The 24,754-nt window shown below is 40.1% G+C and overlaps 1 protein-coding gene across 2 annotated transcripts in view; it reads right to left on the reverse strand.

Annotated features, from left to right (window-relative positions):
* Positions 1–24,754, reverse strand: part of GPATCH8 (G-patch domain containing 8) — a gene marked incomplete at both ends in the record, with an annotated part of 98,397 nt that overhangs the window by 22,501 nt on the left and 51,142 nt on the right. For both annotated transcript variants that reach the window (XM_080713148.1, XM_080713147.1), the window contains 3 exons: positions 12,975–13,118; positions 16,102–16,188; positions 18,305–18,372. In XM_080713148.1, the coding sequence (XP_080569274.1) occupies positions 12,975–13,118; positions 16,102–16,188; positions 18,305–18,372 (299 nt within the window). The remainder of the gene's footprint in view (positions 1–12,974; positions 13,119–16,101; positions 16,189–18,304; positions 18,373–24,754) is intronic.

Below are 24,754 nucleotides of genomic sequence, written 5' to 3' on the forward strand. Positions count from 1 at the left end.
CACGAAATTTCTCTCAGAATACACTTCAATTCAGAATCTGTTTAATTTTTGAGTAATGAGGAAAAGTCTACAACTTCTGTTCTTTGATAATGTTACTGGGTACTGAAATAATCAACAAAGAGTAAGCAGTACTGCCAAAAAAGTTGGCAACAGTTGAGACAAAAATCATGTATTAATAAATTGTATTCTGTACAGTTCAGATTAGAGAATCACTGGTGGTTGCAACGGGCTCATCTGTTTTAGTTCAGCTATTTGAAGTTCAGGATACTACTACTTTTATTCATACAGTTAAAATAGACCTTAGTATTAAATAGGTCTCCGGTTTTTTCAGAACATGTAAGAAGTACAGGGGTTTTCATATTAAGGTAATAAATATATAATAATATATATTAATATATTATTATATAATAATATATAATAATATATAATAAAAGAAAGAAGAGGCAGGATAAAAATGTTCTTTCTTCTGAATGAGACACATATTCTTTCTATAAGGTAAGAGGTTTTGTTTTTTTGTTTTTGCAGTACTAGGGATGGATTCCAAGGGCATTCTCCCTCCAAGCTACACCCCCAGTCCTGTTTTTTTTTTTTTTTTAAGTCTTTTTATTTCTTGAAACAGAGTCTCACTGAGTTGCAAAGGGCCTCACTAAGTAGCTGAGGCTGTCTGCAAACTGTGATCCTCTGGTTTCTGCCTCCCAAATTCTGGGATTACAAGTGTGCGCCACCACTCCCGGCAGGGTAAGAGAATTTCTGAAACTGCTTTACAGTGCCTTTTTTTTGGGGGGGGGGGTCTGGGGGTGGAACCCAAGGGCATTCGACCTCCAAGGTACACACTCTGCCCTGTTTTTTTATTCTTTATTTTGAAACAGGGTCTAAGTTGCAGAGGGCCTCACTAAGTAGCTGAGGTCCGCGAACTGTGATCCTCCGGTCTCAGCCTCCCAAATGCTGGGATTACAAGTGTGAGCCACCATGCCCGGCTACAGTGCCATATCCATGCCCGGCTACAGTGCCATATTTTAAAGACAGGATCACACAGTCACGAACTGAAAAATATCAAGAGACTCGGTCTCAACACTAAGTGTAACGAGACGGCTTCTTTTCTTCTTCGTTTTGGTACTAGGATTAAACAAAGTGGCATTCTACCTCTGAGCCAAACCCCCAGCCCTTTTTACTATTTGTTTTAAAATATGGCTTAGATAAAATAAGTTGCTGAGAGTCTCACTAAGTTGCTGGGGCTGGTTTCAAATTTGTGATCCTCCTATCTCACCCTCCTACGTACTGGGTTACAGGCCTATGCCACCATGCCTCACTAGGAGACAGCTTTTCAATGTGCTACTTTCTCCAGTGTCAGAACTTACAGATATGTGAGAAGAAAATGTCCTTGCCTGGGTTGTGACTAGTATTCAGAAGCACTTGGCAGGTTAACAATAATAAACCACACAGGCATTGGTATATATATAAAAAAGGATGAAGTGAAGACCACAGGTAATTGAAGAGTGAGCAGACTGCCTGAATCAATGGCTGTGTTGAAATGTAGGTCTAAGGTGAACAGATGCTTTAATTTTTCAAGACAAGCCAAAGCCTGAATTATGTAATATCTCGTTTTGAGGGGGGCAGTACTGGGGATGGAACCCAGGGGCATTCTACCTCCAAGCTATACCCCCAGCTCTATTTTTTTATTCTTTATTTTGAAAAGGGGTCTCACTGAATTGCAAAGGGCCTCACTAAGTAGCTGAGGCTGTCCATGAACTGCGATCCTCCTGTCACAGCCTCCTGAATGCTGGGATTACAAGTGTGAGCCACCATGCTCAGCTCTCCTAATTTTTTTTTTTTAAGTGCTTGGGGTCTTGCTATATTAGTTGTCTATGCTGGCCCCAAACATCAGGGTTTAAGTGAGCCTCCTGTGTCAGCCTCTCCAGTACATACCACCAATTCAATACTCTCTCTCTTGTACTGGGGATTAAGCCCAGGGGTATTCTATTTCTGAGATATACCCTCAGTCCTTTTGAAGCTCCTTTTATTTTTTGCTTTGAAATTGAGTCCTGCTGGGTAGTTGAGAGTCTCACTACATTGCTACGGTTGTTCACAAACCTGCAATCCTCCGGTCTCAGCCTCCCAAATATTGGGATTACAAGCATGTATCACCATGCCCAGCTGGGAACCAATTAAACTTAAAGGGGGAAAAACTAACATTATGCAGACCAGACAGAATATATCTGTGAAAAAATTTGTGATCTTTGATTTACATGTCAGAAGGATCTCTTAGCTGGGTGTGGCCACTCAGGCTTGTAATCCCAGCATTTGGGAGGCTGGGATGGGAGGATCACAGTTTGCGGACAGCCTTAGCTACTTAGAGAGACCTTTGCAACTCAGTGAGTCCCTGTTTCAAAAATAAAAAGACTAAAAATTATGCCTGGGTTGTAACTCAGAAGTACAATGCCCCTGGGTTCCATCCCTAGTACCATTAAAACAAACAAAAAAGAATCTCTTAGTGGCACAAATAGAAGAGGATAAGATTAGAAGAATTCTGAGTGGGTACCAAGGTAACCAAGAAGCAAATCATTAATCTTTTTCTTTTCTTAAATGTACAAGCTGGGTGTGGTAGTGCACACCTGTAATTTTAGTCCTTGGTAGGCTGAGACAGGATTACAGGTTAGGGGACAGCCTCAGCAACTCAACAATCTAGTGAGACCCTGTTTAAAACAAAAACAGAAAAAGAGCTGGGGGTGTAGGTCGCAGGTAGAATACCCCTCAGTTTGACCCCCACTACCTACGCTAAAATATAGTACTACTGTGGATCAAACCTAGGGCCTCACACACACTAGGCAAGTCCTCTACCACTGAGCTATACCTCCAGCCCAATCATTAATCTATTAATGTGCTGCTAGAAATTTACTTCTGGAAAAAGAAATACAATTTTAGGCTACTGAGAAAGCTAAAGAAAATGGTTTCAATTGCCATACCTAGTAACAGCCAATTTCTTTTCCTTCCTATCTCCCTTCATAACACTGGGGATTGATGCCTGGGCAAACAAGTTTGGGTTTGCTTGCTTCCCTGGACCAAGGACTGAGCCCAGGGGCATTTTGCTTCCAAGCTATTCCCCTTTTTTTTTTTTTAATTTTATTTTAAAACAGGGTCTCACTAAGTTGTGGAGGACTTCACTAATTAACTGAGGCTGTGATCCTCTGGTCTCAGCTTCCCAAGTACTGGGATTACAAGTGTGCGCCACCACGCTCGGCTCGCTCGCTCCTTCCTTCCTTCCTTCCTTTTTTCCAGTACCGGGGATTAAACCCTGGGCCTTATGTATGCTAGGCTTGTGGTCTACCGCTGAGCTATATCCCCCTAGTCTTTTGAGACAGAATCTGAAAAGGTTCCCAGGCTGGCCTTGAACTTGCGATCCTCCTGTCTCAATTTCCCAAGTAGCAGTAGTACAAACATGTGCCACCACACTCAGTTCTGGACAAATATTTTAAAAAGATATGAACTGGCCGGGCGTGGTGGCTCACACTTGTAATCCCCGCGTTTGGGAGGCAGAGACAGGAGGATCGCGCCGGTTTGAAGTCAGCGCAGCTGGCTTAAGAGACTCTGTTTCCAAAAATAAAAAAAGTATAAAATAGGTCTGGGAATGTAGCCCGGAGGTAGAAGGGCTTCCAACCCCAGTACCAAAAAAAAAAAAAAAAAAAAAAAATTAACCGGGCATGGTGATGAATGCTTGTAATCCTAGTGTGGCCAGCCTAGTAACATAATGAGGTCTTCTGCAACTCGTAATCCCAGCATTTGGGAGGACGAGATGGGAGGATCTCAGTTTGTGGACAGCCTCAACTACTTAGCCAGGCCCTTTGCAAAATCATTAAGACTGTTTCAAAAAGAGAAAGACAGCCAGGCATGGTGGAGCATACTTGTAATTCCAGCATTTGGGAGGCTGAGACAAGAGGATCATGATTTGCGGACTGCCTCAGCTACTTAGTGAGGCCCTTTGCAATTCCGTGAGACCCTGTTTCAAAATAAAAAATAAAAAATAGGGCTGGTGGTGTAGCTTGGAGGTAGAATGCCCCTGGGTTCCACTTCCAGTAACACACACACACACACACACACACACACACACACACACACGAAAAAAAAATAAGACTGGGGATATAGCTTAGAGATGAAATGCCCCTGGGTTCCATCCCCAGTAACACACACACACACACACACACACACACACACACACACACACACACACACAATAATAAATAGGGCTGAGGGTGTAGCTTGAAGGTAGAATGCCCCTAGGTTCAATCCCCAGTGCCATACACATATACACAAAATATATATATGCAAAATAATTAAAGAGGAAAGGATGTAGAGATGAAAAAATTTTTAGTTTCAAATTTAACTTACAACTAAGTCAACAAAGGTAGGATATGATCAGTGCTAATGTTTGAGCACTCAGGCACATCAGAACTAATTTACAGCTGGGTGTAGTGACACATATACCTATAATCTCAGTACTTAGGAGGCTGAGACAATGGGATCAAAATCAAGGACAACCTCCACAACCTAGTGAGACTGTTTCAAAACAAAAAACAAACAAAAGTGCTAGCTGAGGTTATAGCTTGGAAGTAGAATGCCCTGGGTTCAATCCCTAATACCACATACACAAAAAAGATCTATTTTATATAAAATGGAATCATAAATTAGGTTATCTCTTAAGGACTTGTTAGGCCTGTCTTTGGAAATTTCAACACATAGTAAGATTGATCACTTGAAAACAAGGTTTGAAAAGCCGGGTGTGGTGGTGCATGCTTGTAATCCCAGCGCTTGGGAGGCTGAGACAGGAGGATCACACAGGTTCAAAGCCAGCCTCAGCTACTGAGTGAGCCTCTCAGCAACTTAGTGAGACCCTGTTTCCAAATAAAGTATAAAAAATAGGCCTGGGAGTATAGCCAGGATGTAAAAAAGCCCCGGCCCTGGGTTCCACGCCCAGTACCCCCCACACACACAAAAAAAAAAAAAAAAAAAAAAAAAGAAAAAGAAAAAAAAGAAAAGAAGAAAAGAAAGAAAAGGTTTGGCTCTGAAAAGAGCCAACAAAATATGTAATTAGCTTTTACACTTATGAAGACAAAGTTGGGATTTAATATTTTTATATTAATGACTTCACAAAATATTAAAAAATTTCAGAAAATCTGGTAAATAGGGAGAGGCATGCCAGGCATGATAGTGCACACTTGTATCTCAGTACTTGGGAGGCTGAGACAGGAAGACTGCAGGTTCACAGACAGTCTCAGCTACTTAAGTCTCTCTGAAACTTAGTGAGACCCTGTTTCAAAAAATAAAAATAGGGCAGGAGGAGTAGTTCAGAGGTAGAATTCCCTGAGTTCCATCCCCAGTACCACAAAAATAAATAAATAAATAAATAAATAAATAAATAAAGTAAAGGGCTGGGTATGTAGTTTGGAGGTAGAATCCCCCTGGGTTCCATCCAAGGGGCCACACACACACATACAACCAAGGGAAAAAAAAGGGAGAGGCACATAACACTTTTCCTAATCCCCATAGCCCCAGTCACAATAATTGAGGGTAACTGTGTATCTCCTTTATCAGGGATTAACTCTGCTGAATAAAATGTTCAGGGTGGACTAGTTTACCATTTCTCTGGAAAAGCTTCAATGGTGAAAGATGAAAGCTAAGGATTACTAATATGGGATGACATACTTACCTATTATCTCAGATTCATAATAATCCTGTGTGCCTTCCTGGAAGACAAGACAGGGCGTCTTTATAATTTTAGAGTACGAATTTGGAAAAATGGCAGGCCCATTTGTATGGTAAGTTCATGTCCATCAAAGAGAAATAAAAAATATGTTCTATCTACCATTAAGTGCTATTAGGTGTTATGTTAAAAGGTCAGCTAAAGGTTCTTTAGAAATTCTATGTATAGAGAAGAGTTGTATAAAAAATTCAGTGCTTTTTTGGCTGTTAGTGATATGGTTATGCCATGTTATTTAGAGGGTCTACCATTTGCAACAAGATAGCATGAAAAAGGTGAACGGCCTATATTTCGACCAAAAATAAAAGCCAAATTCATACTACATCTATCTTTTTGTTGTTGTTTTACTGAGGATTGAACTCAGAAGCATTCTATATATGAGCTATACCTCCAGCCTGCCTATCTATCTATCTATCTATCTATCTATCTATCTATCTATCTATCTATCTATCTATCTTGGTGGTGCTGGGGTTCCTGGAAACCCTTCTACTTCCAAGCTACACTCCCAGACCTATTTTATACTTTTTAGTTGGAAACAGGGTCTCAAACTAGCGTGGCTGGCTTTGAACCTGCGCGATCCTCTTGTCTCCACCTCCCAAGCACGGGGATTACAAGCATGCGTCACCACACCCAGCCTATTTATTTCTTTTAATTAATTAATTTATTTATTTTTGTGAGTCTGGGGATGGAAACCAGGGACATCTGACATCCGAGCTACACTCCTTACCCTATTTTTATTCTTATTTTTGAAACAGGGTCTCACTAAGCTGCGGAGGGCCTTACTAAGCAGCTGAAGCTGTAAGTGAACTGCGATCCTCCGGTCTCAGCCTCCTGAATGCTGGAATTACAAGTGTGCACCACCGTGCCAGGCTCCCCCAGCCCTTTTAAGAAAAACAAACAAACAAAAAAAATCAAAAAACTTTTATTTGAAACAGGGTCTCCCTAGGTTGATGAATCTCACTACTTGCTAAGGCTGCCCTCCAACCTGCAATCATCCTGTCTCACCTCACAAATACTTGGATTACAAGCATGTGCCACCATGCCCAGCTCCTATATCTGACCTTTTTTTTTTTTTTTGACAGTTGCTGAAGATTTAAAGTTTATTAGAAGATAGAAATACAGAAAATAGAAATACAGCCCCATGCCAAAATGACATGGGGGGGTTGACTCGAAATGAATATACCCTATATCTGACCTTTTTTAAGAGTTGAGTTTTTGATTAAAGTGAAGAAATAAACTAATCTCATTAAATGTACATGCAAAAGATTTTCCCAGACCAGGGATCACAGGTATACATTCTATATTAGTGGACAAGTAGTTCATTTTCTATGAGAAATTCTTAATTTTATATTTTCATATTTATTTATTTATTTATTTTTGTGGGTCTGGAACCCAGAGGCATTTGACCTCCGATCTACACACCCTGCCCTATTTTTTATTCTTTATTATTTGAAACAGGGTCTCACTAAATTGTGGAGGGCCTCACTAAGTAGCTTAGGCTATCCGCAAACCACGATCCTCCTGTCTCAGCGTCCTGAATGCTGGGATTACAAGCATGCTCCACCATACCCGGTTTATATTTTCATTTTAATAATAACCTAAAAAAGAATAATAAGTATTTTGTAGTATTAGGGATTGAACCCAATGGCACTCTACCCAAGTGACATTCCAAGACCCAGTTTTCTTTTGGGGGGGGGCGGGATAACCAGGTTTCACTGAGTTATCAAAGACTGGCCTTGAATCTAGGATCTTCCTGTCTCAGCCTCCTAGGTACTGGGATTACAGACATGCACCATACCTGCCCTAGTTTACTTTTTTTTTTTAGTTGAAACTTTAATTAATTTAAAGACTTCTCATTAACTAAAGATGTAATCTAATTTTTTTTGTGTGTGCCCTAAATATCTCTGGGGTCTTTTTATTTATCACAGGCACTTTTTGGTAATGAAGATTGATCCTGGGGCCTTCTACCTCCAAGCTACACCCTTAGCCCTATTCATTCATTCATTCATTCATTCATTCATTCATTCATTCATTGCAGTGCTGGGTACTGAACCCAGTGGGGCATTCTATCTTAGAACTATGCCTCCAGAACCCCCTTTATTAAATGTTTGTTTGTTTTTGAAATAGGGTCTGGTCTCAAACCTATGATCCTCCCGTCTCAGCTTCCCAAGGTACTAGAATTACAGGTATGCAAAACCACATATAGCCCCAGCCCTATTTTATTTTAATTTTTGCATTACTGAGGATGGAACCTAGGGGCAGTCCACCTCTGAGCTACACCTCCAGCCCCACTTTTATTCTTTATTTTGAAATAGGGTCTCACTGAGTTGCAAAGGGCCTCACAAAGTAGCTGAGGCTGTCCTCAAACCATAATCCTCCTGTCTCAGACTCCCAATTGCTTGGATTACAAGCATGTGCCACCACACCCAGCTCTTAGCCTTATTTTATTTTTTGGTGGTACTGTAGGTGAAACCCAGAGGCTTTCTACCTCCGCGCTACACTCCCAGACCCATTTTATATTTTATTTGGAAACAGGGTCTCACTAAGTTGCTGAGAGTCTCACTAAGTAGCTGAGGCTGGTTTCGAACCTATGCGATCCTCTCGTCTCAGCCTCCCAAGCGCAGGGATTACAAGCGTGTGCCACCATGTCCGGCTTCTTAGCCTTAGTTTAAAACAAGATACTAGGCTGGGCATGGTGGCGCACACTTGTAATCCAGTACTGGAGAGGCTGAGATAGGAGGATCACATGTTGCAGGCAGCCTCAGGAAGCAGTTAAACTCTCATCAACTTAGTGAAACTGTTTAAAAATAAAGTTTAAGGCCGGGCGTGGTGGCGCATGCTTGTAATCCCCGCGCTTGGGAGGCAGAGACAGGAGAATTGTGCAGGTTCGAAGCCAGTGGCGCGCGCTGGCTTAGGTGACCCTGTTTCCAAATAAAAATGTAAAAATAGGTCTGGGAGTGTAGCCCGGAGGTAGAAGGGCTTCCAGGAACCCCAGTACCACCAAAAAAAAAAAAAAAAAAAAAAAAAAAAAAAAAAAAGTTTAAGCCGGGTGTGGTGGTGCACGCTTGTAATCCTAATACTTGGGAGGCTGAGACAGGAGGATCACAGGTTCGAGGAAATCCTCAGATACTTAATGAGGCCTCTACAACTTAGTGAGACCCTGTATAAAAAAAAATATAGGGCTGGGGTGTAGATCGGAGGTAAAATGTCCTTGGGTTCAACTCCCAATATTGCAAAAAAAAGAAACAAACAAACAAAGTAAGTTTAAAAAATAGAGATGGGAATGTAGCTAGGATGTTGAATGCTTCTGAGTTCCAACCCCAGTACTACAAATAAAATAAAACAAGGTCTTGTTAATTTGCTGAGGGTCCTGCTATTTGTTTTTGTTTTAGTATTGGGGATTGAATCCAGAGGCGTTCCACCTCTTAGCTACACTCCTAACCCTACTTTATTCTTTATTTTGAAACAGGGTCTCAAAAAGTTGTGGAGGGCCTAAATACCTGCCATCCTCCCGTCTCAGCCTTCCAAGTACTGGGATTCCAAACCCACACCACCACGCACAGCTGGTCTTGCAAATTTGATGAGGCTTGCCTCAAATTTACCATCCTCCTGTCCCAGTTTCTCAAGTACTGGGACTACAGTCATGCATCACTGTCCCCAGCTCATAGATATTTCTTAAATGAATAAATTCTCAAGAACTCAAGAAGGTGGGTAAAGTCAGGTGTGGCAAAGCACACCTGTAATCTCAGTATTTGGAAGGCTAAGAGGCAGGATTGAAGGCTGAAGGCCAGCCCTATGTAACTTGGTGAAACCGTGTTTAAAAAAAAAAAAAATAAGTCTGGGGTTAAATAAAATAAAAAAGGAAGCTCAGAGACAGAGTGCCCCTGGGTTCAAAAAAGGGAGGAGGAACAGAGTGAATACTTCCAATGCTTTGTTAATCCCAATACTTGGGAGGCTGAGACAGGAGGATCACAGGTTCATGGACAGCCTCAGCTACTTAGTAACGCCCTCTGCAATTTAGTGAAATCTTGTTTCAAAAATAAAGAATAAACCAGGAGTGGTGGCAGAATTATAATCCCAGTAGGAAAATCACAAGTTTGTGGCCAGTCTTAGCTACTTAGTAAAGTCTTTTGCAATTTTGTAAGATCCTGTTTCAAAATAAAATAATAAAAAATAGGGCTGGGTGTAACAGCTCAGAGGTAGAATGCCTCTGGGTTCAATCCCCATTACCATCAAAAAAAAAAAAAAAAAAAGGAAGAACTTGACATTTTAAATTTATAAACACACTGAAAAACTATGAAAGTTATTAATAAGCAGTATTCACTGTAACTTATTTTTGGGGAATTGAATCTAGGGGCATTCTACCTTTAAGCTACATCCCCAATCGTGTTCTTTTTTTTTTTTTTTTGCGGGTCTAGGGATGGAACCCGGGGGGCATTAGACCTTTGAGCTACAACCCCTGCCCTATTTTTATTCTTTATTTTGAAACTGGGTCTCACTGAGTTGCAGAGAGCCTCACTAAGTAGCTGAGGCTGTCTGTGGACTGCGATCCTCCGGTCTCAGCCTCCCAAATGCTGGGAATACAAGCATGCACCACCACACCCGGCTTCATGTTCTTTTTTATTTTGAAACAGGGTCTCGCTATATTGCTGGCGCTGATCTTGATTCTGTGATCTTCCTATGAGTCTCAATAGTATTGGGATTAGAAGTATACACAGAAACATTCTACATCTGAGCTACACCCCAGCCCTATTTTATTTTTTATTTGGAAACAGGGTCTCACCAAGGTAATGTGAGCCTCACTGTATTGCTGAGGCTGGCTTCAAATCTGTGCTTCTCCTGTCTTAGCCTCTGAAGTACTAGAAATATAGACAGGTGCCACCACTCCAGCACACTCTTAGTTTTGGGGGGTTTTTTTGGGGGGTGTGGTACTGGGGGTGGAACCCAGGAGCTTTTCTACCTCTGGGCTATACTCCCAGACCTATTTTATACTTTATTGGGAAACAGGGTCTCACACTAAGTTGCTGAGAGCCTCACTAAGTAGTTGAGGCTGGCTTCGAACCCGTGCGATCCTCCTGTCTCAGGCTCCCCAACGCAGGGATTATAAGCTCATATCACCATGCCCAGCTACATTCTTAAATTTTTTTTTTTTTTTTGAGGGTCTGGGGTTGGAACCCAGGGGCATTCTACCTCCGACCTATACCTCTTGCTCTATGTTTTATTCTTTATTTTGAAACAGGGTCTCACTGAGTTGCAAAGGGCCTAAGTAGTTGAGGCTTGAGGCTGTCTGCGAACCACGATCCTCCGGTCTCAGCCTCCCGAATGCTGGGATTACAAGTGTGCACCACCATGCCTAGTTACATCCTTAGTTTATGGAAGATGATTCTTTGAAAGAGAAAGCTAACTGCTATATATTTTTCCCATGTATATGTTCTCTAAGTTTCTGTTCTTCAAATCAAGCAGAGTTGACAATATATTAAAATAATATACAAAGGAGTGTAATAAGTTGAAAGGCTGTTTTAAATATAATTTTTTCCCCTTGTGGTACTGGGGGTGGAACCCAGGGACTTTTCACCTCAAGGCTATATTCCCAGACCTATTTTATACTTTATCTGGAAACAGGGTCTCACTAAGTTGCTGAGCGCCTCACTAAGTAGCTGAGGGTAGCTTTGAACCTGTTCAATCCTCCAATCTCAGCCTCCCAGGCATGGGTATTACAAGTCTGCGCCACCATGCCCAGCTTTAAATATAATTTTATCATAAAATTTTTAACTTGGTTAGGTGTAATTAAATATAGAAAGAATTGCTGCAAAAGCATTTCACATGCAGCTTATAAACTCTCCCTATGTCATGAAGACTAAAACTTGGTCAAAGATTGCCTTTTACTTGTGTACTGAAAGATGACTGGAAGATGAAGGAAAGGCTTTAAAAACACACAAAACCTAATTCAATGGCTCTGGCTTAAGAGATGCAATGCCAGTAATCCTCCTAAATTTTGTCTAAAAATTATAACTCTCATATCCCACAGACACCTAGCAAAAGTCAGGCAAAATCATCCAAAAGGCAACAGCTCAAAATTCTTTAATAAATCAGAACAGGGTTAAAGATTTATTTCTCCCTGCTAAAGTCCCCAAGAAGAAATACTGTCAGTAACTAGTTAGGTAAAAGTTTCTTTTACCTACACAACCAAAAATGATTGCAGAAAAAGTATAACTCATTTCTCATCTCTTTAACATGAAGCATTAGAGGTTCTTTTTAAAAGATAGCATCTAATTTTATTTTCTGTTTCAAGATTTATCTACCTTTCAAGATACTGATAACAAGATGACTTACTGATAGCAAACAGTAGCCAATAAAACATGAGCTCTTAATTCACAAGCTGAAAAGACCACAGTCTAGGATAACTCTTCAAAGTTTTTTATTTATTTACTTTTGAGACAGGTGGTGGCGCAGGCTTGTAATCCCTGCATTTGGGAGGCAGAGACAGGAGGATCGCACAGGTTTGAAGCCAGCTGTGCTGGCTTAAGAGACCCTGTTTCCAATTCCAAATAAAAATATAAAAAATAGGTCTGAGAGTGTAGCCTGGAGGTAGAAGGGTTTCCAGGAACCACCAAAAAAAAAAAAAACAAAACAAAAAAAAAAACAAAAAAAAAAAACTTATTTACTTTTTTTTTTTTTTTGCAGGTCTGAATGCCAGGGGCATTCGACCTCCGAGCTACACCCCTGCCCTATTTTTTATTCTTTATTTTGAAACTGGGTGTCACTGAGTTGCAGAGGGCCTCACTTAGTAGCTGACCCTGGCTGCGAAACGCGATCCTCCAGTCTCAGCCTCCAGAATGCTAGGATTATAAGCGTGAGCCACCATGCCTGGCTTCAAAGTTTTTTAAACAAAGAAATGGAAACAAAGCTCCCAGAAATCCTCAGTGAATTACCAAATTACATACAAATTTAGAAACTGCTCAAAGTCACAAATATTAAGATTCATGAAGCTCACAATTCTTCACTCTACTTAACACAGTTGGGGAGTAGCTGGTAAAGAAAGTGGGTGCCTATGTCATCAGGATTTCTGTTGCTGAAAATATCAAGTAAGTCAAATGACTGTAAACAAAGATTGGAGGACACAAGACACCAGTCACAAAGTTTCTTGGGAGATCATAGAATCCAATAGTTACAGCAGGAGCTAAAGTATGCTTTGGCTTGTTAGTAAGTAATTATTTCTAACCTGCTTGTGCGCATGATCATAGGAGTTGATGTGGTTGTCAAATTCTTGATGCTTCTGATACTGTTTATCACAGAGTTCACAGTAAAAGTTGGCCCTGAGGTCTTCCAAGGCTTTGGCAATTGCCTTCTCTTTGTCAACATAATCCTGTAAGAACCACAAAATAAACAAGAAGTAAACCGATAAATTTCACAAAATTTAGTGGTACCAGTAAAAACTGAAGGAAACACAGTGGCAATCTGGTGGGGTAATTAGTGTGGTTGTAGTTATGCTTGTTTACAAATAAACAAATGTCAGAGTTTAATTTTACTTTCCTTTTGGCAATATAGTAGATAAGATATTTTGGACTGCCCTATTCCTACCCTGGCTAAAAATCAATATAAAACACAACTTGGCATGGTAGCACACACTTGTGATGGGAGGATCCCAGGTTTGAGTCCAGCCTCAGCAACAAAGCAAGGTCCATCAGCAACTCAGGAGACTTTGCTTCAAAATTAAAAAGAAGAAAAAACAAAAAGGCAAAAGAACTAGGTATGATGGTGCATACCTGGTTTCAGTACTTGGGAGTAATTTTAGTACTGTGGTGGGTGGGCGGAGACAGGAGGATCACAGGTTCAAGGACAGCCTTAGCAAGTTAGTGAAACTCTCAGTAACCTAGTGAGAGCCTGCTTAAAAAAAGAAAAGGCAAGCCAAGCTGGGCGTGGTGGTAGTGCACACTTGTAATCCCAATACTTGGGAGGCTGAGACAGAAGGATCACAGGTTCATGGCCAGCCTCAGCTATTTAATGATGTCTTTCTCTGCAAGTTAGTGAGACCCTGTTTCAAAATAAAGAATAAAAATATAGGGCTGGGGGTATGCGCCGGGGTTCCATTCCCAGTACTGCAAAACAAACAAACAAACAAACAAAAATCCTATTTCTCTTTTTCACCTTAAATATGAATAAAATGGATGCCATAGTATACTCCTGTAATCTTAGTATTTGAGAGTCTGAGGAAGGAGGATTGTGAGCTCAAAGCCAGGCTTAGCAATTTAACAAGGCCTTCAGCAACTTTTTAGGTTGAAATCCTATCTCAGCCTAAAAAAGAAAATAGGGCTAGGGTTTGTGGCTTGGAGGTAGAATACCCCTGGGTTCAATCCCCAGTAACTAGCTAGGACCCCCCCCCAACACACACACACCATGGTCAAAACCTAGTTTCTATATGATAACTTAAGTAAGTCTGTTTCTTATCTTCTAATTCATTTATTTATTTATTTATTTTTATTTGGTGGGGCAGGGTACTGGGGATGAAACTCAGGGGGCATTCTACATACAAGCCCAAACCCCAGTCCTACTTGATTTTTATTTGGAAACAGGGTCTCACTAGGTTGATAAGAGTCTCACTATTTGCTGAGGCTGTCTTCGAATCTGCAATCCTTTTGTCTCAGCCTCCCAAGTACTGGGATTACAAGTGTGTGCCACCATGCCCATCTTATTTATTTATTTTATAGTAAAGCTAAATCTGCACTTTAGAGTTTAGATTAAAATTAGAAAAAAAAAGTTCTCAATTTGTTGTTATTGTTTTGTTGGGTTTTTTTGGCAGTACTGCAGATGGTACCCAGGAGGATTCTATCTCTGAGCTACACCCTTAGCCCTGTTTTTTATTCTTTATTTTGAAACAGGGTCTCACTGAGTTGCAAAGGGCCTCACTAAGTAGCTGATGCTATCTGTGAAACGCGATCCTCCCGTCTCAGCCTCCCAAATGCTGGGATTACAAGCATGCACCACCACAACTGGCTTCAATTTGTTATTCTTAAAATATATCTCATCCATTAAGAAAACAGAAAAGGAAAGCCTTATTAATTGTTATCAAGTTCTCAAAGAACTTTTTTAAAATTTTTTGCAGTGCTAAGGATTGAACCCAGGACTTTGTTGGGCAAGCATTCTACTACTGTACTACCTCCCCAGCCCCTTTTAAAATTCTATTTCAAAGCGAGGTGTGGTGGTGCACGCTTGTAATCCCAGTACTTGGGAGGCTGGGATAGGAGGATCACACAGGTTCGAAGCCAGCCTCAGCTACTGAGTGAGCCTCTCAGCAACTTAGTGAGACCCTGTTTCCAAATAAAGTATAAAAAATAGGCCTGGGAGTATAGCCAGGATGTAGAAAAGCCCCTGCATTTCATCCTCAGCACCACAAAAATAAATAAATAAAATAAAATTCTATTTCAGAGCTGGGCATGGTGGAACATGCTTGTAATCTCAGTACTTGGGAGGCTGAGACAGGGGGATCACAGGTTTGAAGCCAGCCTCAGCAACTTAAGAGAGGTCCTGTTTCCAAATAAGAAATAAAATCAGACTGGAGGTATAATGCCTCTAGGTTCAATTCCCAGTACCAAAAATAAAAAAAAGAGAGGAAGGAAGGAAGGAAGGAAGGAAGGAAGGAAAAAAGAAGAAAGAAATCAAGCTCTATTTCAGACAAGTCTCGCTAAGTTGCCAAGGCTGTCCTGAAACTTGGGATCCTCCTGCCTAGCCTCCGGAATAGCTAGGTAACATCACATCTACCTTTCAAAGGACTTGAATTTTAGCTTTTGTTTTATTTTTGGTGATACCGGGATTCCTGGAAACCCTTCTACCTCCGGGCTACACTCCCAGACCTATTTTATATTTTTTGGAAACAGGGTCTCTTAAGCCAGCGTGGCTGGCTTCAAACCTGCGCGATCCTCCTGTCTCCCCCTCCCAAGCACGGGGATTACAAGCGTGAGCCACCACGCCCAGCTTGTTTTGTTTTTTAAAGTGTTGGGGATCAAACCCAGGGCCTTGCTGATGCTAGGCAAATGCTCTGCCAGTGAGCTACATCCCAGCCCCTTAAGTAAAAATTTTAGTGCTGCTACTACTACTTGTCTATCCAAGTACCAGGAATTGTATTTTCAAACATTAACTAATGTGTTTTTTCAAAGAATTTTATAAAGTAGGTATTATTATCACTATAGTTTTCACACAGGCAATAAATAGAACAGTAACAGAAACCAGAGTACTACTACTAATCACCACACCAAATGCAAAGAAATAGTGTTCTCAAGAGAGATTCTTTTCACCAAAAATGTACTTCTTCTTGAGTAAGGCACATCTGACACAAAAATGACGTTAAGTACCTTGTACTTCTGTCTCAGTTCTTCTGTGTCTTCCTTTTCCACTTCTAGGACACGGCGCCGTTCGGTAGCATCTTCAGCATAATCAAGCTTAACAAAAATAGACACAATCAGTCTTATTTCCAAAAGTACCCCAAGATTAGCTATGAAAAAGTCATTTGTACTACAATACTGTCTGATAACAACAACAAAAAAACCTGTGTATTTTGCTCAGCTACTTCTTGCTTTATTATCACCCCATAGAGAAAATAGCAGGAAAAATATTCTATTAATCCTTTCATGCTGGTGGCTCTCAACAGACACATTTGTTGATGATAACAGACATCAACTCAGTGTTCACTGCCAAAGAATTAAGAATAAATGGATCACCAGGCATGGAAAAGCAGGCCTATAATCCCAGTAATTAGGAGGCTGAGAGAGGAATATTACAGGTTTGAGGCCAGCCGCAGCAATTTAGTGAGACTATCACAATAAAAAAAGGCTGGGGGTGTAACTCAGAGGTAGAATGCTACTGGGTTCAATATCCAATGCCAAAATAAATAAATGAATAAAATATTGTACTGGGATTACAGACACATATAACCATGCCTGGCTACAGGGAATATTTAAAAAACTGAGAAACACTGCCCATGAAATAAGCACCAGGGCCTGGGTCTACGTCTGAGTCTGCCTTGCTGTACAACCTGGGCAAACCAATTAAGCTCTTTACATTCGATTTGCCTTAAAAGTATCACTAAATGAGACTATAAAATGCATCTTTAAGCCAGGCACAGTGGCCCAATGCCTGTAACCCCAGTACTAGGGAGGCTGAGACAGAAAGATCCCGGGTTTGTTGCCAGTCTCTGCAATCTCATGAGGTCCTCCACAACTTAGCAAGACTTTGTTGTAAGATAAAAAATATTTATTTATTTATTTATTTATTTATTTATTTATTTATTTATTTATGTGTGTGGTACGAGGGATGGAAGAGAGAAGAGGCATCCTACATCCTACCTCCTGGCTAGACCCCACATCTATTTTATATTTTCATTGGGAACAGGGTCTAAGTTGCTTAAGCTGGCTTTGAACCTGAGCTCCTCTTGTCTCATCCTCCCAAGTACTGGAATTACAACTGTGTACACCATGACCAGCTTTCAAAACAGAAAATAAAATAGGGCTGGGGTATAGATCAGAGGTAGACTGTCTCTAGATTCAATCCCAGTGAATATATATATATATCACACACAAAATATATTTTACAAATTTATCTTAACTGTCCAAAGAATAATATTAGATTATATTCACTCTGATTAAAAAAAAAATTGGGGGGGGGGTGGTACTAGGGATTGAACTCAGGGGCATTCTATCTCCAAGCTATATCCCTATACCTTTTTATTTTTATGTTTTGAAACAGATTCTTGCTAGGTTGCTGAAAGTCTCACATTACTGAGGCTGCCTTGAACCTGTGATCCTATCTCAGCAGTCCAAGTACTGGGATTAGAGCCACCATGCCCAGCTGGAGTTAATGTCAATTTTATTTATTTTATTTATTTATTTATTTATTTTTTGGTGGTACTGGGGTTCCTGGAAGCCCTTCTATCTCCGGACTACACTCCCAGACCTATTTTTACATTTTTATTTGGAAACAGGGTCTCCTAAGCCAGCGCGCGTGCGCAGCTGGCTTCGAACCTGCGCGATCCTCCTGTCTCTGCCTCCCAAGTGCGGGCATTACAAGCGTGCGCCACCACGCCCGGCAATGTCAATTTTAAACATCCCATAAAACTAGGCTGGGCATGGTGGCACTCACTTGTAACCCCAGCATTCAGGAAGCTGAAACAGGAGGATCGTGGCTCACAAACAGCCTCAGCTACTTAATGAGGCCCTTTGAGACTCAGTGAGACCCTGTTTCAAAATAAAGAATAAAGCTGGGCTTGTAATCACTGCGCCTGGGAGCGGAGACAGGAGGATCGCGCAGGTTCTAAGCCAGCGATGCTGGCTTAAGAGACCCTGTTTCCAAATTTAAAAAATATATAAAATAGGTGGGAGTGTAGCCCAGAGGAAGAAGGGTTTCCAGGAACCCCATTAGCACCAATAAATAAATAAATAAATAAATAAATAAATAAATAGGAATGGGGTGGACTCGGAGGTAGAATGTCCCTGGGCTCTATCCTCAATACCCCCCCCACAAAATTCCCATAAAATTAGTGGGTTAATAAAATGAATTTACCTCCATTTCCATACGACCCATGCCCATGACATCATACTTGACAACGATTGGAATAGGATCTGTCCTTCCTGTAACAGGAACACATAACCAAGGTAAGACACAAAGCTAAGCCAACAACTCACTTTACACATTAGGTTTGGGTGGTTAGAGATCTTGCCTTGGAGTGCAGAGACCAGAAAGCTACAGTGAACCAAACATAAGCCATTCTCACAGCTTACACCCAAACCCTCCTTTTCTAGTTTAAACCAATTAACCACTTTGTTTGACCTTCCAGTTGGGGGTTAACTCCAGATTACTATGACAGAATTGAACTAATAAGTAATGCAAAGCAATTCTAAGCAATGGCACCAGGAGATTTAAAATTTTAAACTTTACTTCTCATCAAGAATCACTTCACACCATCCATTAATATCCACCCAATCACTTACAACTGGTTAGTTACTCAAGTGACATGCTTAAAGAAGTATATAGATACTTTTTTGCAATACTGGGGATGAAACCAAGGGGCATTCTACCTCTGAGCTACAACCCCAGCCCTATTTTTTATTCTTTATTTGGAAACAGGGTCTCACTGAGTTGCAGAGAGCCTTGCTAAGTAGCTGAGGCTGTCCACAGACCATGATCCTCCTGTCTCAGACTCCCAAGTACTGGGATTACAAGCGTGCGCCACCAAGCCCGGCTAGTATATTTTCAGATATGAAGTAAAATTATCATTACAAATCAGCATGTCTAATTTTTTGTTTTCAAAAGATTCTTTATAATTTTTAATGAGGCTACGAAATTTTTAAATAACAACCAACAAGTTATTGCCTTTAGAGACAAAGAGCAGCTTTACTTTAATCTGGTGCTGGAGGTCCCTTCCAGAGTGGGTTTAACACTGTCTGTGGTCAATGGTAAGCTGTGAAAAGGACTAGTTGCGAAGAAAATTGACTTTAAACTAATTGATCTAATGCTGGAGATTTTTTTAATAAATATATATTTAATCCACTCATAACCAGCCAAACAAAGCAAAATGGGGCAGACAAGCACTTTACTACCACAGCTGTTTTACATCACAACTTGCGCTGTTTGTTGTGATGTAAGCCCACTGAAAAGAGGACTTACCTTATCCGTTGTACACCTTTAGTGAAAAAACACAATGTTTACTTCCCTCATCATTCACTCAGGCTGGTGTAAACAATTGTTTTTTTTTTTGTTGTTGTTGTTGTTGTTATACACACATATATATTATACCTTTGGGCTAAAAACTGAATTTTGTCAGCCTAAACTTGAGGTATTAAAAAAATTTTTTTAAATACATGTTATGAACATGACTGGTTTAGGTCCTGCAGAAAAAAGAAGAAACTGTCTAATAAAATAAGGGGCAACAACTAGTATTCAGATGCTCTACATTTGTCAGATTAATTTTTGTCAAAAAACAATGAAAAACAAATTGAGAAGTTTACCTACTCATCACCAACATCCTATTATTGTTTTTAAACAATAAATAGGAAGAAAATTAGGAGAAATTATAGTTTAAAAAACTGTTTAAATAAATAAATGAATAAATAATATGCCAAAAAAAGAAAGAAGAAAAAAACCCTAGAATACAGCCCTTTTTTTTAGCTACTACTAAAGACCACCAGTAAAACAAAATGAAAATGCATTACTACCTTATGCCCAATGGTATAATAAATAAGCAGTGACTGCAATCTTTAGCAAAAGGACCAAAATAAGACAGGTTATAAAAATGACTTCCTAAGTGCAATATCACTTTCATAACGTCTCAATCAGGGATTTACTGGTAAAAACCAATGGTCCAATGAAAGAATTGAAAGGAAATGTCAAAAAATTATTTTAGTATCTTTTTTGATCTGTCAAAATTTGTTTTTTTAAGAATCATGAAAGTTTTAGTACAAATTCATTACCTCTGTAAACCCCTGTTATGAACTCTGTATTAGTACTTTTGCCTTCTAAGGCAGTCAAAGTTTGTTTTAATTTATATAAATTGCAGTAGCAAGTGCTAGTGCCCATTACATTGGGGGAAAATCAAGTTTTTGACAGTATTAGAATTTAATATTTAACTGATTTTTTTGGCAGTTCTAATAACACAAATAGATACATCCCTTCTTAACATTACCCTTTAATGAACAAGGATCAGACAAGTTGCATAAGGAAAGGAAAGAAAAATGAAAAAGACCAAGCAGAAGGATGAAGGCTACAACAGAGAAAGTAAGCCTAACATATTGGTGCACTGATGACAAAAGGAGTAATTCAGTCTGAAAATAAAAAATTACCACTGCTAAGTTTACCATCACCACAACAAGTCCAGGATCATAATGCTGTAAAAAAGAAACACCATTTGTTAGGCAGAAACCATTAGAGTAGGAAACAGGCCTTCTAGCAGGCAGACAGGATAGTGTAAAGTACCAATTGGGTTTTGTCCCTCCCCCAATTTCAGCTGAGGACAAAGGAAGGACATTTTGTGCTGCAACAGCTGTTTTCATACAGGTCAAGACCAGTGTGTGAGATTTTTGTACTGCTACTTGAGAACATGAAAAATCTCTTCTGCAATGCAGAGGAATGGGGTGAGGTGTCAATTTAAAGGGAGAGAACTAAATATAGCTTCTAATCTCTCATTTAACTATTCATTCTGAAAAAAATTAGTATTCAGTGCCCAAGATGGGACTTCTTTATTAAATAACTCTCATCTAAGAATGGATCTGATCATCTTGCCAATGAGCAAGTCATTTGCTTCACTAAAAGAACTCTAGGAGCACACTTGCAATCCCAATACTCAGGAGGCTAAAACAAGAGGATCTCAGGTTAAAAACAAAAATAAAAGCAAGCCGGGAGTGGTGGAGCACTCTTGTAATCCCAGCATTCCAGAGGCTGAGAGAGTAGGATCACGGTTCACAGACAGCTTCAACTACTTAGTGAGGCCCTCCGCAGCTTGGTGAGACCCTGTTTCAAAAATAAAGAATAAAAAATAGGGAAGAGGGTATAGCTCAGAGGTCGAATGCCCCTGGGTTCCACCCCCAGACCCACAAAAAGCAAACAAACAAACAACAACAACAACAACAACAACAACAACAACAACAACAACAACAAGTCTCCCTAAATTGCTGAGGCAGGCCTATGATCCTCTCATCTCCCAAGTACTGGGATTAGAGGCATGCACCACTGCTCCTGGTAAGGCCAATTTTATTTAAGCCTCAGCAACTTGTGAGGCGCTATTTCAAAATAAAAAATAAAATAGAGCTGAAGTAGCTCAGAGGTAGACTGCCCCTGGGTTTTAACTCAGTACTACAAAAAAAAAAAAAAAAAAAAAACTCTAGGAGGCTTGGGGCAGTGGGAGGTGGGATTTCAAGCCCTCTCTCAAAATATATAACAATTGAAGATCTAGAAAACAACCTTTTAACTTCACTGCTTAAAGAATGTTGCACATTTGACCTCTGTTACTAATAAATAAAACTCAGTGGCTCTCAGAACTCTGCTCCCTGCTAATGAAGACCTTCCAGGCCCACCAACATCACTCTTTCTGCAACCTCTAAAGGAGAGCTCTGAAAATCCTTGGGGGTGGGATGGGGGGAGGACATCATCCCTATAATCTCAACTATTCAGGAGGTTGAGGCAGGAGGATTGCTGGTTTCAGGCCAACCAAGGTAATTAGTAGTACTTGGGAGGATGAGACAGGAAAATTGCTGGTTCAAAGACAGCCTCAGCAATTTACTGAGACCCTATTTCAAAATAAAAAAATAAATTAGGGCTGGGAGTGTAGCTCAGAAGTAGAGCACTCCTGAGTTCAAACCCCAGTGCCAAAAAAAGTGTGGCAAATATTATTTAATGTCTATTAAATTAAGGACATTTCTGGTCTTTATTTCACTTCAAAGTATTAGGTAACTTCAACCAGAACTTTAAACACTCCTCCCCTTAAATAAAATTGGCCTTACTAGGGGCAGTGGTACAAGCCTCTACTCCCAGTACTTGGGAGGCTGAGACAAGAATCATAGGTTCAAAGGCTGCCTCTGCAATTTAGGGAGACTTTTTTTTTTTTTTTTTTTTTTTTTTACCCCAGGAGCCTTCTACCTCTGGGCTATACCCCCAGACCTTTATTATTATTATTACTTTAATTTGACAACAGGGTCGTGCATTAAATTACAGATAGCCTAAGTTGCTGAGGCTGGCTTCTGTCTATAATCCTCCTATTTCAGTCTCCCAAACACTGGGATTATAAGCATTAGCCACCACACCCGGCTGACTCTGTTTTAAAATAAAAACTAGGCCAGGTGTGGTAATGTACACCTGTAATACCAGCAACTTAGACCCTGTTTCAAAATGAAAAATAAAATAGGGTGGGGGGGTAGCTTGGAGATAGAATATCCCTGGATTCAATCCCTAATACCACCACAACAGTAGTAAAAATAATGAAAATTGGTAGATAAAATAAAATAGAAGTGGGGGTATAACTTGGAGGTAGAATGCCTCTGAGTTCAATCTCTGATACCAAACAAACCAACAAAACACTAAAAAATGAAAAAAGAAAAGAAAAAAAGAAATTGGACTTCCCAGTGTAAAATATATAGACAATTTTCAAAACCAAAACTTCAAATGATGCCTTACCATTCAACTAGAAATTTAATTTTAATTTTATTCATTTATCAAGTAGTGCTGGGGAACAAAAGCAGGGCCTCAAAAGCACTCTACCATTAACACCCAGAGTCCTTTCTACATTTTAAAAGGGAACTTTACTTCTCAGAAGTTCTTAAATGCTCATATATATTTGGCAAGTCTTGTTAAAATGAGAAGGATTATAACAAAAGAGTGAATGAGATCAAATACAGAGCCTGCTGGACAGTAGAGTGAACCACACCTACAATCCCAGGTACTTGGGAGGCTGAGAGGCAGGAGGACTGCGTGAGCCTAGGAGGTTAAAGCCAGGCTATACAACAGTGAGACTGTATCAAAAACACACAAATAAACCCAACAGCAATAAGAAATACAAAAACCCACTGAGTATCTTTAGCTACCCAGTCTCTGAGAACAACTCCTTAAGAATTAGTTTTGATTTTAAAATAGTTAAGGATACACCAATCTATAGTTAGCCCAAAATGAACTGTAGAGAAATACGACTCCTTCCTTCCTTCCTTCCTTCCTTCCTTCCTTCCTTCCTTCCTTCCTTCCTTCCTTCCTTCCCTCCCTCCCTCCCTCCCTTCCTCCCTCCCTCTCAACACTATATTTAAAGGAACAAACTCTAACAAAAGAAAAAGTAAGAGGAAAATATTAAAAGATAATCACAGACAAACATGATGGCACACGCTTGTAATCCCAGTACTTGGGAGACTGAGACAGGAGGATCACAGGTTTGAGGACAGCCTCAGCAAGTAGTGAGACTCTCATCAACTTAGTGAGACTCTGTTTCAAAATAAAGAATAAAAAATACAGCTGGTATAACTCAAAGGTAGAACACCCCTGGGTTCAATATTCAGTACCAAGCACACACAAAAAGATAATCACAATCTGGCAATTAGCCATACTTTAGAAACAGAAGGCACATGGCTTCCCTATAGAAATAAGGAAGTTCAAACAATTATACACTGAATTATCAACATAGATGTAAGAATGCCAAGATTTATCTTTGTTGCCTCTTTTCTTATAGAAGTACATTCAACATATGTGTGTGTGTGTGTGTGTGTGTGTGTGTGTGTACACGTGTGTGTATGTGTTGGTACTGGGGACTGAACCCAGAAGCATTCTATGTCTAAGTTAAACCCTTAGCCCTACTTTATTTGTTATTTTGAAACAGGGTATCATTAAAATTATGGAGTGTTTCATAAGGTTTCTGAGGCTGGCCTCCAATTTATGGTCTTCCTGTCTCAGACTCCCATGTACTGGGATTACAGGCATATGCTACCACACGTGGCTCAACACATATACTTACTAGTTCACACTACATACCAGACACTGTTCTATTTTTTTTTTAATTTTTAAATTTTTTTTTCGGGTCTGGGGATGGAACCCAGGGGCATTCGACCTCCAAGCTACAGATCCTGCCCTATTTTTTATTCTTTATTTTGAAGCAGGGTCTCACTTGAGTTGCAGAGGGCCTCACTAAGTAGCTGAGGCTGTCTGCAAACCGTGATCCTCCTGTCTCAGCCTCCTGAATGCTGGGATTACAAGCGTGGGCTGCCACGCCCGGCTCCAGGCACTGTTCCAGTAACTGATATAGAACAGTAATTTTCTTTATGGTGTTATGCTCTCTGAAATACCTAACATAAGGCAAAATTTTACCTGCTTGAACTTCTGTCATGAAGGGAAGAAAACAGAACATTCATGAAGTTAATGCAAAAGTCGTTAAAAAAGCTTTAAAATGTGTAATATTAGTTGTGTGGTGGCACATGCCTATAATTCCAACTACTTAGGAGACTGACGCAAGGGGATCACAAGTTCAATCCAGCCTGGACAACTAAG

The sequence above is a fragment of the Muscardinus avellanarius genome (assembly GCF_963383645.1).
Source record: "Muscardinus avellanarius genome assembly, chromosome: 16".
Classification (NCBI taxonomy): Eukaryota; Metazoa; Chordata; class Mammalia; order Rodentia; family Gliridae; genus Muscardinus; species Muscardinus avellanarius.